A 15,942-nucleotide genomic window follows, 5' to 3' on the forward strand; every position below is an offset into this window, starting at 1 on the left:
CATACTATACATTAGTTATTATAAACTCGTTTGCACCCACACAGTTGTGATGTGTTTTGCTATTGAATCGAACTACGTGTGTTGAACACTTATCCAGTGGGAATGAGTACAGCAAAAATGTATGTACTTGAATTCGGTCAACTCTATTTCAATTGAAATCTACGTCGAAAACAATCTGACATTCACATGAAATGCATATAGAATCAAGAGGTAACGATATATCTTATTGTTTTTATGTGCATTTCATATAAACATAGCATGATTTCCACTGAATATCAACAGTTTTTACTCTCATTATATGAGTTAAGTGTATATTTTCATAAATTTCATGTGTTCTACAAGCAGTGATAAATCAAATGCTTTGCACATGATGCAAATTATTTTCAGTGTAGATAAAATCAACGGAAATTGGAATATGTTTACGCACTCAGAAAAATATTATGGTAACAGTTACTATATAGAGGACCAACCTGACCATGCGAGTATAGTGGTTTTCAGCCGACTATCAAATCAGATGATTTCAACAATAGTCAAGTTCATGTTTACTATAAATTGTATCGGCTCTAGAATAGTAATATTGAACAGTATATTGTATGAATAACTAATACGATTGAGATGGTTAGGCTAACCATGACCGAATCTTTATTTACATTGTGGTTTTCGCTATAACCAGAGCCATGGTATTTTTGACATTTCACTTCTAGTTATTTCGAAACTGAAGGCAGTGGTAGATTCAACAATGCTGAAGATCAGCAAAACATGAGCTAATGTTAAAAAGTTTTATGAATTTGAATTCTAGAACAAGAACAACAAAATAGTTTCATTGAATTCTATTTTATTTTTGCAATTATTACAATTTTATTATGATGATGTGCCTGGTGAAATATTGATTATCAACGTAGACACGGAGCAGCATTGCTTGGTTGCAACTGTTGATCCCAGGCTCTGTTCGGTGAAGTTTTTCCTGAAGAAGAAATGGAAGAAATTAATAGCCAAGTCCAGAAACAAACCTCAGTACCCACCTGCCATATATTGTTATTTTTTCCTTCGGATTCGAGCGATTTGAATCCGGAAATCGGATGATGTTCGTCGTTTTTAATCAATCGCTTGATGTTGTTTCTACAGCGACTGATAACGAATAATAAAAATTATACAGGACGTCGATTTCACTAGAAAACAGCCATTACCGGCAAAATTGTTGAAAAATTTAATTTCAACGACGGAAACTAGTAAGGCTACAAAATTTACTCACCTGCAAGTCCTTCCAAATTGCACAATATATGTCACAATATACTTTTTTTTCTTCAAATCAATCACTGATGTGTTACGAAATTGTCTGCTGTATTGTAACTTTATGTGACAATAACAAAGTATATCCGTTTATTGACAATTTGTATAGTCAGCACAAATGAAAAACATCGTCGGTTAAAAAACACTATACGATAATGTGCTTACTACATAAATTCTGTTGGTATGGACTACATGAATAGTGTTTTCAAACTTCATAATTTCATTTAAACCATGTATCTATTTATGGTAACATTATTATACTGTGTACATATTTACATGGTAGCGATAACTATTTAGCTCCTCATATATATCAAGGCTCGAGAGCAATTTCACCTTACTAGAAATTGTGATTTGAACTATTTGTTCTTATATTTGAGATGACTACCATTGTCAGGAAGACCATGCCAGAAAAGTCATACATACAAATAGTTTAGTCAAGTCGTAGTCTTTGTTGTCTAGTAATTTATACAATACAGATGGTGAATAGTCATATATCATGATTGTTGCTACTATTTAAGCGTATAGTTGAAATGACAATGGAAAACAGGCTACGGTTACTATGGTATTTTGCTCAGTGCGGTTATTCACGAATTGGTCTGACTTTGAAAAATTGGTTTTCAGAAAAACGCGTTTAATTTTTTTTCTCAAAAAGTGAGCAAAAAAATATTTTTGGTAACTTACACTTCAATTGATTTGAAATTTTGACACAATATTTTTGAAATGATAAGCTACAAGAAAATGTAAAAAAATGATTTTCCGAAACTGCTTTGTTGACTAGTTAAATTGAAAAAATATTTGCTCCGGCAGATTTTATTGTTAAGGTAGCGCTTCTCCGTGGTCACGGGAGTTCACTGCCTATTCCGGGGTTTCACGCACTTTACCCAAAATTGTGAGAAAACGGGGAGGAAAACGGAAATTCCAAGAACATACGATTCTAGATAATTAATTTTTCTATCGATTCGTGTATAAATTGTGCCTGATAAACGTTTTTATCGAAAGATTTCGTGCGAGTTATAAAAATAAATGAGTTTTTCCTTATTCTTTCGCACGCACACAATGTCAACGCATGCATTGGGGTGTGCAAAATGCCACATGCGGTAGACGCTAACAACATTTCTTTTGTTTTCGTTGTCCGTTCTCTATGCGTAAACGTTGAATATAGATGAGTAGAAAATGTAAGTAAGTGTTACTACTTTGTAAAATAATTTCTATTCATGTTTCAGTAGAACCAGAAATCAGTAATGATTTTCATCGCTACTAGCTTTGACGCTTTGTTGAAAACGTAGCACATCCCTACATATGCGAGTTGTTTATAGCGAGAAAAGGAAAAAAGAAAACAAAATGTTTAACAAAACTCGCACGAAATCTCGCGAAAGAAAAGCTTTCTAACAGATATTTTTCGCCAAATGCATAGTAAAATCAGCTTCGCCGTGGTCAGGTCGAAGCGAGACAACTCACTGCTTCCTCTTGCTTTGTCGCCGAAATTTCACCCTAAATTGCAAATTTCTCCAATACTAACCCGATTCACGAAAAATCAAAAACATACTATTGTAGGTAAATGATTTTACTATGCATTTAACGAAAAATATCAGTTAGAAAGCTTTTCTTTCGCGAGATTTCGTGCGAGTTTTGTTAAACATTTTGTTTTATTTTTTCCTTTTCTCGCTATAAACAACTCGCATATGTAGGGATGTGCTACGTATTCAACAAAGCGTCAAAGCTAGTAACGATGAAAATCATTACTGATTTCTCGTTCTATTGAAACATGAATAGTAATTATTTTACAAAGTAGTAACACTTACTTACATTTTCTACTCATCTATATTCAACGTTTACGCAGAGAGAACGGAAAACGAAAACAAAAGAAATGTTGTTAGCGTCTACCACATGCACACTTAAAACCATTTCTTGAGCTCGGCATAATAAAATGCCGAAACTGATCAGCAACACCTAAATTTGCTGATTGCTCAGTAATCAATACGCATGTTTCTGAACTTCGTTAAATGCATTCACTGATATTTCGGTAAAATGCTTCACTTTGCCGAAATTTGGCATAATTGCTTGCTGAATTTATCAGTAAACAACAGATATGCCGACATCAGCAGAGACGTTTGCCGAGATTTCGGAATATGCGCTAGCTGTTGCCGAGATTCAGCACGACAGCTGTCATTTATTGCTGCGTTACATTTTCGCTTCGCATTGCGCGATTATTTTCTGATGAAATTCTCGAGTGAAAAAATGAATAATCTTCGAAGAAACGTGGCACCACTTGCAAGTAAAAATATTGAATAAATATAGTGACATGTTTCGCTTTATAAAAAGCGACTTTATCAGATCACATTATAAGGGAAAAACACCCAACACGGCTCAAAGAGTCCTCGAGACAAAACGGAGGACAAATTCAATAGATCAAAGTAAGTTTATTTTTTGAACAATACCGTATATGCATCATTAAATATTGAAAATTTTTGTATATTTATTTTTATTTTCATATTTCCAGCTCGACTCAAGGTGGCCGCATCCGGAAACGCCGCTTTTTATTATGCTACATGTTTTAAGGTAGAGGCTTTAAGCACTACTGGCAACAAATTTATAAGCCTCCTTTAAGTGTTAATAAAATGAATTTTTGATCCTGAATGGTGTGTTTATAATGTTTAGAAATTACAAACAAAATTAATTGACTAAATTTTTAATTACTGATGATTTGGTAATTTGTTTTTTTCATTTTTTCGTTTTATTGGATTGCCGAATATTCAGCGAACGTTTCACTGAGCAAACAGTAAATCTTATGCTGGCGATTTCGGCAATATTTGACGTTTGTCAAATTTGAGGGTGCCGAGACGCTCAGTTATTTTATTTTTGCCGAGATGATTGCTGATTACTCGGCTGTGCGAATCTCGGCATTTTTTTGCCGAGACTCAGCTAAAAAATTTAAGTGTGTGTGGCATTTTGCACACCCCAATGCATGCGTTGACATTGTGTGCGTGCGAAAGAATAAGGAAAAACTCATTTATTTTTATAACTCGCACGAAATCTTTCGATAAAAACGTTTATCAGGCACAATTTATATACGAATCGATAGAAAAATTAATTATCTAGAATCGTATGTTCTTGGAATTTCCGTTTTCTCACAATTTTGGGTAAAGTGCGTGAAACCCCGGGATAGGCAGCGAACTCCCGTGACCACGGCGAAGCGCTACCTTAAAATAAACTAACTATTTATTACATGTCAACCAAAGTTGAGTTGATGTTATCGACAATGTCTATGTTGATTCATTCTTGCTGTACTTTCATATGCTGAAAAATTGGTTCAATTTATCTGTGGTCTTATGTGTATAATTATACAACTAGGATTGATTGTGTGTTGATAATTAATCATATATTTGAAAATGAAAACTAATATGTTCCAGCGTTACTGGAACAGAGATGGTTTTCTTTTGAGTTCACTAAAAATACGTCTAACACCGTTCGTTGCAAATAACAGAAGTGAGCCTCTAGCTCATTTATTAAGTTTGCTCATAATGACAGCAGTGTTGCGCGCTGCGCCGAAGTGTTGCTGAATACACTCTAAAGTGTAAGTAATAAGAATTCAATATACAATAGCTCTTCCTCCTTTAAAAAGAATGAACAATAATTCAAGTAACAACAAAACTCAAAAATATTCGAATTCATTTTCGATTCTAGGTTTTCTAGCTCTCTTCGAACGCCTAGGTAGGCCAGTTAGCGCTACCGGATCTGGTGGGAATTTTCGTTTCCTACTTAATCTAAAAATTTGTGTATCAGGATCATTCGACGGTTGGATAGCATTTCGATCTGGTATTTGCCGGACATCGCTTCCATCTTGTGTTGCCACTACAGGTTCCTCGACAGTCAGGATTGGCCGACCAGTCTTGACCACTCGCATCGATGGTCTTGGCTGATATGGTGAACCTTGTTTATTCGTAACGATTCTTATTTGGCTTCGATGAACCGTAGTAGTCGCCTCGTTTCCAACCATGATCTGCAATAAATTTTTAGAGCAATGTTTTAAAACTGATGCCTTAATCCATTTTCCACGTATATGAGACATATTGTGTTTATACCACACACTATCTCCTGGTGTCAGAGTATCTATTAGATCAGGCAGATCCGCCTTATTGTCATGATCAGATTTTGTATCATCATCATTTAAAGTATAAGTCGCTAACATTTTTTTATAGTGTTTCTTAGAGTTAACCAAACCGATTAACATTTTTGGAGTATAGAAAAATACTTTTTCAGAAGGAAAACTGCCCTCCATCGTCATATTATGGTTTCTATAATTTATTAGGAATAGATCTATCCGATCTTCCAAATTCAATTCTAGCATTCCCGGTTCCAATAAGAACTTTTTAAGAACATATTTTACCGTTCTTATCAGTCTCTCTGCCTGGCCATTACTAGCAGGATTATATGAAGGACTGTTTAAAACTTTTATACCCTGTCTATCCAGAAAACTTTTAAAGGAATGCGAGTTGAACGGAGGACCATTGTCAGATACTAAAACGTCTGGCAGTCCAAAACGAGCAAAGAATTCAAACAGTTCCATCAAAACTTCTGGAATACTGGTTCCTTTTCTTATAATCTCTTCCTCCACCCATTTAGAGAAATATGGTGTCCATTTTGAAATAATTTGTTGTTTTGTAACACTTGCCATACTTGCACAAACATAACAAGCAGCAAAAAACATTTTAATAGTAGTGCTTAACCTATTCCAGTAAACTATGCGTCTTTTCATTTTTGCGTCACCAGTGTTACTTCTATTTGCCAATTTTATTATATCGGTTTGACTATTTTGTGAAATAATCACCCCAGCTTGAAATCTAGTTGCAAATACTGAATAAATGTCCTCTTTATCGAAAATCACCATTAACTTATCAAAATACTTCAAAACTGTTTGTTTCAAAAGAAAACGAACGTCATATACTGATTCAATCTTTGGAACGATACTTTTTCCAATCGAATCAGTTCCAAAATTGTTTACCGGTTTACATAGTTTCTTGACACGTATATCAGAAAATGGAAATTTTAAATCAGTAATCAATGTTTCATTGTATATCTTTGTTATATTGTTCACTGGCATCCAATCGTCCAGGAAATAATTTCTCCAGTTGGGAAAGAAACCATCCAACCATGGTCGGCCCAATAATGGAATAAACTGATAACTACAATCAAGGACCAATAATCGCAATTTAGCTTTTCTTCCTTTATATTCAACCTTAACCTTAACTTCCCCAGATATCTTCAACCTGGAACCATTTATCACTATCAGTTGTTTAGAGCATTCAAATAAAGGAAGGCTGAATTTAGAAACAAACAATTCTTTTCCAATTACTGAAACAGAAGAACCACTGTCAACTTCCATCTGTACAGGAATATTTTCAATATTAACATCCAATAAACATGGATTGCTTATCTTGTTTATGGAAGAAATGTTCATACACTGTAAATCACCTGAGATATTACCATCTGAGTCCGAATCTTGGATCCTCAAGCTATCTAATGGTTCTGCTGAATGGTTTGCACTGGTAATACAATCCTGTGCGTCAACACGATTAACCGTCTTGCCGCTCTCGTTCTTCCACTTGTAGCATTTCCTTCGCACATGTCCTCTACGTCCGCAATGATAGCAGATACGCTGATCAATCGGCCATTGTTGGTCGTCCATTTTGTATTGACCACGAGCTGAACTGGCCGACGAATCACGATGTTCAAAACGCTGTGAGTGAAACTGTACTCTCTGACTATCTTCCGCCGGTCGTATTTCAGGTCGAACACCAAGCCGACTTTTTACCGAACCGTGAAAATTTTGCTGAGCTCTCCTCATCCGTTGAGTAACCGCACCTCTACCTTGAGTCAAAGGGTACCTAGTGTCCAGTGAAGCTACCAAATCGACATCGCTGTTCGTTAAAGCTTTTGAATGAGTAGCCGCCATTTCCCACGTAGCGATAATATTCTCCGCCTGTTCAAGCGTTAACTTGGAGCTATCCTCCGTAAAAAGACGATGCTTAAGCGAGCCATCAGACAACCCAACCAAAATACGATCAAGAATAAGACGATTCTTTTGCTCCCCAAATTCGCAATGTTCCGCTTGGAGTTTTAACGAAAATATAAAATCGCTTGCCGATTCTCCCGGTTGTTGCACCTTTGTGCCGAAATTATATCTTCGGAGCAAGACTGAATCAGTTTTATCAAGTCTCTCCTTAAGTTTTTGCACTAATACATCATACGACACTTCATCCATCATTGCTTCTGTGGGGTAGAGTTTTTCTGCCATACTGAACAAAAAATCTCCTCCCAAGATGAACATCTGATCCTTTTTTTCATTATCTTTAACTTTGTTGACACGAAAATGAACCGCTAAACGCTTAATCCACGTAGCAAAAGATTGGCCCTTGCGGTAAGGTTCAATATTAGGGGCCACCATGTAGGACATTTTTGTCAAAATTCTGATCAAAATCAAATATAAGGCAAAAATCTATCAATTTCAAATCACCACAAATTACAAGTTATAAAAAGTCAAAATTTTAAAACAACAAACTGTAATTATTTCTGTTACTCACCGGAATAAACCGTCGCTCACACAAACGCAATGCCAAAGTCACGAAATTTTTCCGAAGAACCAAAGCAGCAATTAAATTGTTTCCGCAGCCAGATTTCTCCTGCTGTGCTAAATTGTACCTAACTCTCAAAATAAAGAGAAAAAAAACACTCTTAATATAGTGCAAAAACTTTTCTTTCCACCGAAAACTTTACAGGAAAAAATTTTAATTGTCCACAAAACTGACGTCGCGAGAAAAAAAAATTCAAAATGGCGTATCACAATTAACAAAAGCGCTTATAATTTGCGAACAAAGCGGATTCGCGAACCAAAAACCACCTCACAATAGTTTCTTTTGTTTTAATAAAAAAGTCACGCTTACCTTAAGCGTCGACACCGAATTTATCCACAGCTTCTGAAAATTGTCCAGAAATCGATTCCGCCGTTCCGCTGCTATTCCGAAATTTATCCGCCGCCCGGAATTACTCCAACAGCTTCCTCACGCCGAAATTTTCCTTGCGCCTTAGAAATGTGTCCGAAATCAGCTTCCTTTTCCTCGTCGCCACTAATATGTTCCAGCGTTACTGGAACAGAGATGGTTTTCTTTTGAGTTCACTAAAAACACGTCTAACACCGTTCGTTGCAAATAACAGAAGTGAGCCTCTAGCTCATTTATTAAGTTTGCTCATAATGACAGCAGTGTTGCGCGCTGCGCCGAAGTGTTGCTGAATACACTCTAAAGTGTAAGTAATAAGAATTCAATATACAATAAAAACATAACACACTTTCTTTACAAAATATATTTGATACAGGGATCTTGACCGGACTGATGAAGCACCAAGACATTGGATTCTAATTAAAAGATCAGGGTTTGATTGAAATTTAAATAAAAGTAGTATCAAAAATTACCATGCAAATTAGTTTGAAAGAAATCATTGCATTCGTGAAAACAAACGAAAATGTATGTTTATAATAAATAGAAGCGTTAGTTGGTATAACTAAATTCAAGTTGAATTATTTCAACTAAAATGTTTGTAAATTTAAAGCGTTACAATTATTAGCGGCCCTTACACGAGCATTAAAAATGTCATTTTAAATGATGACTAAGTAATGATGTATTTCAAATTTGTTAGAAATCTCGTCATTAGTGCACCACTACACGTTCGTTAAAATGATATTTTTTTTACTAATGACATTTTTAATGACTCGTGTAAGGGCCGCTATTGACTTCATCTAAAGTTATTAATTTAGAACGAATTTTTCAGCTTGAATTTACTGTGAGATTGTTTGTCAAGAAATTGACAGAAACGCACAAGTAAAATATTTGTTATTTTTATCAAAATATTGATTGAAACAAACTAATTCATTGATTCATGTTTTGTAGTTTCTAGAAGTAATATTTGCTATATTAAATCAGATTTTCTTTTGTTACTATTTCAATAATTTTCATTTTTACATTTTTTTCTCTGCGTGTGGTTCTAAAATATATTATTTCGATGTCAACATTTCATAAGGTCACATAAACCAATGAGAGTTTCTCTTTGTTTACTTTCGCTTTTCTTGATATCTCCTTAATTTCCACGTGTACTTGCATAATATTTATGTAGAATGAAAGACAATATTCCCATGTTTCTAACAGTACCAAACATGTAACGAACGTTTGTAAAATTACGCAGATATAGTCGAAAGAGAAAGTAAACAAAGAGAATCTGTTTTTAGGCCCTTTTGAAATGTTGACGTCGATTTGTTTTTGATTGCATTTTAGTACACAGTTACACACGAAAGAGATTTGGGATATGTTCTTCAACTATTCGTATAGTAAAATGATAACTCGTAGTTGCTTATCTTAAGTTGGAAAATTTAAAGTAAACAAAGATGGATTTTATTCAAGAAGCAGTATTTTTGGGAGTAGATGTGCTTCTGCTAGGACTATGCTTTAAGGAGTACTATCAGTTCAAGAAAATAAGTAGTGCTTTGAAGGTAATACAGTTTCAACTCGTAATTATGTCATCAAAATTATCCAATATATATAATTTATGTTCTCTCTGTGTTTGATTGATACTTAGAATATGTGTGCAATGAACTAAACAATAGTAAAACTTTCTCGATTGTCGAATAAATAATGTATTTTTCATTAGGAAGCTCCACAACTATCGATTGACGAGTCTCTACCAGGCAAATTATCGAAAAATGATGGTAAAATCAAATATGCCGTGATACGAGGAACCGTTACGCCGATAGGTACTGCACTCAAAAGTGTAATGTCCCCGTCGGTCACTGGTGTTTTGCAAATTATGAAGCTCAAGTATGTTGCGCTGCGAGTAAAATTTTGATGACTATATCGATCTACTTTCAGTGAACATCGGGTTGCTCGGGGTTTTGCCGGATTTTGGGCCGAACAGAGAAAGTTGATTCACATCTCATGCAACGAAGTACCATTCAGTTTGAATAACGGTAAATTAGGGGTGGAAATCGTCGATGGACTGTCTGCCGAGATTCTAGATATGGATACGGTTTATGACAACTATGAGCCATCCAGTTTATCTTTCTTCGATCATATGTTTGGTTTCTTTTCCGGAGTACGGCAAAAAGGAATGCAAACAACGGAGGAAGTCCTGCGTGATGGAAGTTTTATTACGGCTGTGGGAGAAATTGAATTAGATGGTAACAGCATTAGATTGCAACCGTCTTCAGTTGCTCCGATGTTCCTCACAACTGCTACAAAGAACACTCTCTTGAAAAAATTTGAAGAAGCTAAATCATCTATGCTTTTCAAGGTTATCATTTGTGGAACGATATCAGCAGTACTGATAGGATTAATCACGAGAAAGGTTTGGAAACGTAAAAAAATGGAATGGAACGAACAAAATTTGAGAAACAGATTGGATAAATCGCGGGCACAACGAAGAGCACTGGCGCGTCAACAAGTGTTTAACGATGAACAACGATGCGTGGTTTGTGTGGATAATCCAAAGGAAGTGATCTGCCTGCCTTGCGGTCATGTATGCCTCTGTGAGAACTGTGCTGAAAAAATAAAACTGAACTGTCCTGTTTGTCGATCTAAAATTGAAACAAAAGCGGCGGCATTTATTACTTAAGGATCTCGTAATGTACTGGAATGAACGTTAATCCTTTCGACAAAAGTCTCAGTTATACTGTACGTACTGCACATATAAAAAACGCAAACTTATACCTAAAATGCTGCAGCATGCAGAATGTTTTGTGAAATATCCCTGTAGTAATAGTATTATGGGCCATGCATGATTTTCTCGTAAGCTTTCTGGTCGTCGACCATTCGTAAAAACACACGATACTTCCGCTCATGATAGTCTCGATTGTCATCACTCATATCTGGTTTGACAATTTCAGCTGTGCCTCCCATTTCAGATGCAGCCACCTGCAAATATATAGAATCAACTAAAAACATATTCGAACAACAGTCACGTTCAACCAACCTTTAGATCGTTGTAAATTCCTGCTGCACAAGCTCCCATAATAGCCGATCCGAGAAGAACTGCTTCGGTTTCATGCGGTAGCAGAACTGGTATCGAGCAGATGTCGGCATGAGTTTGAACAAACAGTGCATTTTTGCTCAAACCCCCGCAGAGTAAAATCGATCGAATGGGTTCCCTGCCAGACTTTGCCAGTACGTCTAGAATGTGCCGGGTTCCATACTAAACCATAAGAATGTTATAACGAAAAGTTTAGGATATTACATGGCGAGTAGTTGTGTCCAAATACTAACCGCTAGTGCTTGCATCAGAGCCAAATAGATCAACGCCAAGTTTTCTACATCTTTTGTCATTGTTAATCCGGATAGCTGGAATGTTTTATGCTTGTACTAGACCTACTCATTTTCTGTATTAACTTACCATTCCTTTAAGATGGGGATCTGCCAGAGGTGAGCGATTTCCATGATAATCGGGCCATACGTGCAGACAGCTCGTTAACATGTGTACTGATGATAGTTTTCTACGCTGCCTCAGATCTAACAGATACTCGTTTAAAAAACTATAAATTTTGGCATGTGAACCGTGCTTTTCAAGTAGCTGACTGTAGCAAGGATGACTTTGTAAAATGAAATCTATCAGAACGCCAGTCGCACTTTGACCTGCTTCGTTTAGATACAGGTTTGAAAAGATGGCATTTTTATATGGTCCCCAAATGCCTGGCGCCATAACTGGAAGCGAAGTTAAACTCATGTGGCATGATGATGTTCCACAGATTATAGCAAGTTTTGTCGTAAGAGAATCAGACAATTTAATATCCGGATTGTGACAACCTAATAGTGCTAAGGCTCCAGCGTGTGCATCAATCATGGAAGTAGCTACTGAAATGCCTGGATTCAGGCCTAAGGCATTCGCTGCCACCTGGGTTAATCCTTCTGCGATGGGATCGCCTGGAACATAAAGTTTCTCACCTATCAAATGGAAATTGTTTGCGGCAAGATCACCCAAATTGATTTGGGTAAGAAAATCGTGCGACCAGGATCCTTTGATAGCATCATAATTCCATTTGCAAACAGCAGAACAAATCGAACGCCCTAGACTACCGGTAGCTTTGTACGTTAAGAAATCGGGAAGATCAAAAAATGCTCCCGCTTTGAGCCAAGTTTGTTGAAACATGTTTCTTTTCAACCACAACAGCTTCGGACATTCCATCTCCAACGAGACTGCGCCTCCGACATAGCTCAGTAGTTCGTGTTTGGTAGCGTTGATGAAATCGGCCTCCGCTTGTGCCCGATGATCCATCCAAAGTATCACGTTCTGTTCGTTGCGTCCTGAGCTGCTAATTGATAATGGCTCACCATTCTTATCCAAAACGACCAGCGAACAAGTGGCATCGAATCCAATACCTTTAATTTCATCTCTAGGACAGTGAGATGCCACATTCTAAAAAAACGAGTTGAGATGAAGGTCAATCGGAGCAACGAGACTCTACTATTAGTATAATACCCACACGAACACATTCGCACACGGCATTCCAAATATCATCGCTGGATTGTTCGTAATGGTTGGGAAGTGGGTTCCAAGTCTGTATCGTCTTTACCCATGTTTTCAATATTTCACCTTTGCTGGTAACCAATGCCGCACGCACGCTTCCCGTTCCTACGTCAACACCGATCAAATTTACTTGAGACATTTGCGCAACATTCAATCCGTTTCTTACACCGAATGAAGCTCAGCTCTTACTATATTACTGCCAATGTAATGCTTTGTTTTTTTCGTACCTATGTATGTTTATATTTTATTGGACAGCAGATAACGGTGATTACAGGGTGATAACCGAATTTCGTAAAGAAGATGAAAACAAAAGAAATTGAATTAATTTCCACATACCTTCAACATAATATGTGTTCAAAGTAAATAACTTAAATTTAATCTATTCTCTCTTCAAAGAATATTGACATCACAAAAAAGAGTTGGCTAAAATTAAGCTTGAAAAAATAACAGGTAACATTAGAATACTCGACGCAAGTAAAAAAAACATGCTCTATGACGATGATAAGTATGATACCATCTACAAGCATGCTTTTTTAGTATAGCAAGCGCAAATTGACGTAAATATTGGACATATGCTTTGCCAACATGCGAATAAAGTCTTTTTACGTGATATGTGATATGAAATGAGATCACCATCAGTTCAAAGTTTTGCCAACGGATACGGGTAGACATACAGTAGCCCCGATATGATTCATCCATTCACCTTCTTTCTATGGCTGTTAGCGAAAAGCGAACAAAAAGAATTGGGCGGATATGTAAGCAGTCACTAATACGCTTTCCTCGGGAAGGAAGATCCTCATAGAACCAAAATATCCAGTGCAAGAATGATGCACATGCCGCCTAATGTTTTGTTTTGAGAAGGGCGCGTAAGTAATATAATCACAGAGAACAGACATCAAAGCTAGTACAAACTTTTTCAAAAAAACTGGGTGAAGCATACAAATAAAAATACGTTAAAAATCACCGTTGCGCACGATTTTGCACACATGAGTTACCATTGCATGAAAGCTCGAACTCAAGAGCCCATAAGCGATTACAGGGCTCCTCGAAGCACCTCTACAAGAGAATTGCTACTTGGTGGTTGCTTTTCAAAGCAACCGTTAAACTTCTTACACAAATTGAATCTCTACTTGGAAGTCTGTTCTCTGTGATTTTATTTTACAAAAATTATCGCATGATCAGTTTTACGCAAGTTTTCATTACAGAAGTCTGTAAATAGATATACAATTCATACGATAAATATGAATAGTCGTAAAATTCGTACTGCGGTAAAAATCGTACTGCCCATATAATAAAATTATCTTCCAATAACCGAACCCTTTTTAATACTGATTGTCGTGAAAACTAACTGTCAAACAGTTATTAAAAGTTTTAGTAAGTCGTTCGCCTTTTATTAAAATTTGTGATAAGTCGTTCGTTGAATGAATGGAGGTACAGGCACAGAGAACAGATATCCAAGTAGAAATTTCAATTTGTGTAAGAAATTTAACGGTTGTTTTAAAAAGCAACCACCAAGTAGCAATTCTCCTGTAGAGGCGCTTCGAGCAGCCCATTAATCCTTTATGGGCTCTTGCGTTCGAGCTTTCATACAACGGTAAATGACGCGTGCAAAGTCGTGCGCAACGGTGATTTTTACCGGATTTTTACTTGTATGCTTTACAGAGTTTTTTTTTGAAAAAGTTTGTACTAGCTTGGATGTCTGTTTTTTGTGCTTATACATCGCATCGTGTTAATCATTTTAATAGAATATAAATAAAATTGTACTAAGGTTGTGAACCATTTCGCGGTTAATTTCAATTTTTAGGCTAATATCTGACACTTGAGCGGTCGAGTAATTAAATTTAACTAAAACTGTGGCCCATTTCAAAATTTGACGGATGGAAAGTTATTTGGGTTTATTTTGCACTGGAAATAATTTTAACTATGAATTGATATTGGAATTTTCTTTGCAAGATTTTTTTCAGTGTCGGAAAATAACCATTGATCTGTCAAAAATAACCATGCTTTCGAGCATTTTTGACAACATAAAAATAACCGGTGTCAGAATTCAACCAAAATTAAGCGCGGAATGGTTCACAGCCAAAAACCCAATTTTAAGCAACTGATTCAATAACGTTAAAACTAGATTCAAAATTAAAAAAAATATAGCAAATAAAATAGTAGGGGTCTACACACTAAGATTCGATTCCGTTGTTCGGTAATTTTTTTGACGAAAACTTTCGGTAATCAATAGAAATTACCGATATTTCGGTACATGAAATTCATTTTATAAAAATTATGCAAATTTTTACCGGACGATCAGTTTTACGCAAGTTTTTATTACAGGATTCTGTAAATAGATATACAATTCATACGGTAAATCTGAATAGTCGCCGAGTACGGTAAATCCATACCGTCCGTATGGTAAAATAATCTTCCAATAACCGAACACTGATTGTCGTGAAAACTAACTGTCAAACAGTTATTAAAATTTTCAGTAGGTGTCTTTTTATTTACCAATCGAAAAATATCTTGTCCACTTGCAGCCAATACATTTCGCTCGAGTTATTTCTGGTGGACTTGACCGGTTGTGCAGTGCTTCGAAAGGCGCTCATAACACAGACTAACAGACATGACAGTATGAGTAAATTCTTATATAAATAATTTTTCGTTATGCACTAGTTCCACCTATATTGTACTGCGCGAACTATTTACTATCTGTACACCCCTTGTGTTACGTAAAAGTTTTTTTTACTAGTTGCCCTCGTTTGTCAACACCGATCAGCTGCTTGCAGGGATGCCTGATTTCATCAAAATATTTGAAAATGAATCGTCACAATAAATTATTGGATTACGTTGATAATATATTTAACTTTTTCGCGATGTTAGAAGGTAACCATGTATTTTTCTCAACGTTGCTCATCTAGATTATTTTTTATTGTGTTGGTAATTTTCACCCGAAATTAAGTGGCGGTAGACAAGAAGCAAGTAAATATTGTAACAAAACGGGTTCGATTTTGTATTGCGTTGGAGGATGAGAAGTAGGCACAATTATGTATATAGTTTTGGCAATATGTATTAAATCTGTATCCTGCATGAAATTCGCATGGA

The 15,942-nt window shown here is 36.1% G+C and overlaps 3 protein-coding genes and 1 long non-coding RNA gene across 9 annotated transcripts; 1 reads left to right on the forward strand and 3 right to left on the reverse strand.

The window, feature by feature from the left end:
- Positions 1–757: 757 nt before the first annotated feature.
- Positions 758–2,808, reverse strand: LOC131437574 (uncharacterized). 4 transcript variants are annotated; one of them, XR_009230788.1, is made up of 4 exons: positions 1,972–2,808; positions 1,253–1,350; positions 1,023–1,128; positions 758–964 (listed from the first exon to the last, which is right to left on the reverse strand). It is a non-coding gene; the product is annotated as an uncharacterized LOC131437574 (long non-coding RNA). The 4 variants fall into 4 exon arrangements; XR_009230787.1 differs by having other exon boundaries at positions 1,023–1,169; XR_009230786.1 differs by lacking the exon at positions 1,972–2,808 and having other exon boundaries at positions 1,253–1,914.
- Positions 2,809–4,771: 1,963 nt separating this feature from the next.
- LOC131437805 (uncharacterized) lies at positions 4,772–8,611 on the reverse strand. 3 transcript variants are annotated; one of them, XR_009230834.1, is made up of 2 exons: positions 7,872–8,611; positions 4,772–5,290 (listed from the first exon to the last, which is right to left on the reverse strand). XR_009230834.1 is itself a non-coding variant. In XM_058607391.1 (2 exons), the coding sequence occupies exons 1-2, from the start codon at positions 7,742–7,744 to the stop codon at positions 5,226–5,228; spliced, it is 1,035 nt and encodes a 344-aa protein (XP_058463374.1). In that variant the 5' UTR covers positions 7,745–7,810; the 3' UTR covers positions 4,772–5,225. The 3 variants fall into 3 exon arrangements, 2 of the variants coding, with proteins under 2 accessions (XP_058463374.1, XP_058463373.1); XM_058607391.1 differs by lacking the exon at positions 7,872–8,611 and adding an exon at positions 6,775–7,810; XM_058607390.1 differs by lacking the exon at positions 7,872–8,611 and adding an exon at positions 6,763–7,810.
- A 1,003-nt stretch (positions 8,612–9,614) lies between these two features.
- Positions 9,615–11,039, forward strand: LOC131437096 (mitochondrial E3 ubiquitin protein ligase 1). Its single transcript, XM_058606197.1, has 3 exons — positions 9,615–9,829; positions 9,988–10,154; positions 10,206–11,039. The coding sequence occupies exons 1-3, from the start codon at positions 9,725–9,727 to the stop codon at positions 10,945–10,947; spliced, it is 1,014 nt and encodes a 337-aa protein (XP_058462180.1). The 5' UTR covers positions 9,615–9,724; the 3' UTR covers positions 10,948–11,039.
- LOC131437095 (FGGY carbohydrate kinase domain-containing protein) lies at positions 10,901–13,113 on the reverse strand. The gene is made up of 5 exons (XM_058606196.1): positions 12,809–13,113; positions 11,722–12,741; positions 11,595–11,669; positions 11,305–11,523; positions 10,901–11,246 (listed from the first exon to the last, which is right to left on the reverse strand). Exons 1-5 carry the CDS (start codon positions 12,989–12,991, stop codon positions 11,097–11,099), a joined length of 1,647 nt encoding a protein of 548 aa, XP_058462179.1. The 5' UTR covers positions 12,992–13,113; the 3' UTR covers positions 10,901–11,096.
- Positions 13,114–15,942: the final 2,829 nt, after the last annotated feature.

This window comes from Malaya genurostris, chromosome 3, assembly GCF_030247185.1.
Source record: "Malaya genurostris strain Urasoe2022 chromosome 3, Malgen_1.1, whole genome shotgun sequence".
NCBI lineage: Eukaryota > Metazoa > Arthropoda > Insecta > Diptera > Culicidae > Malaya > Malaya genurostris.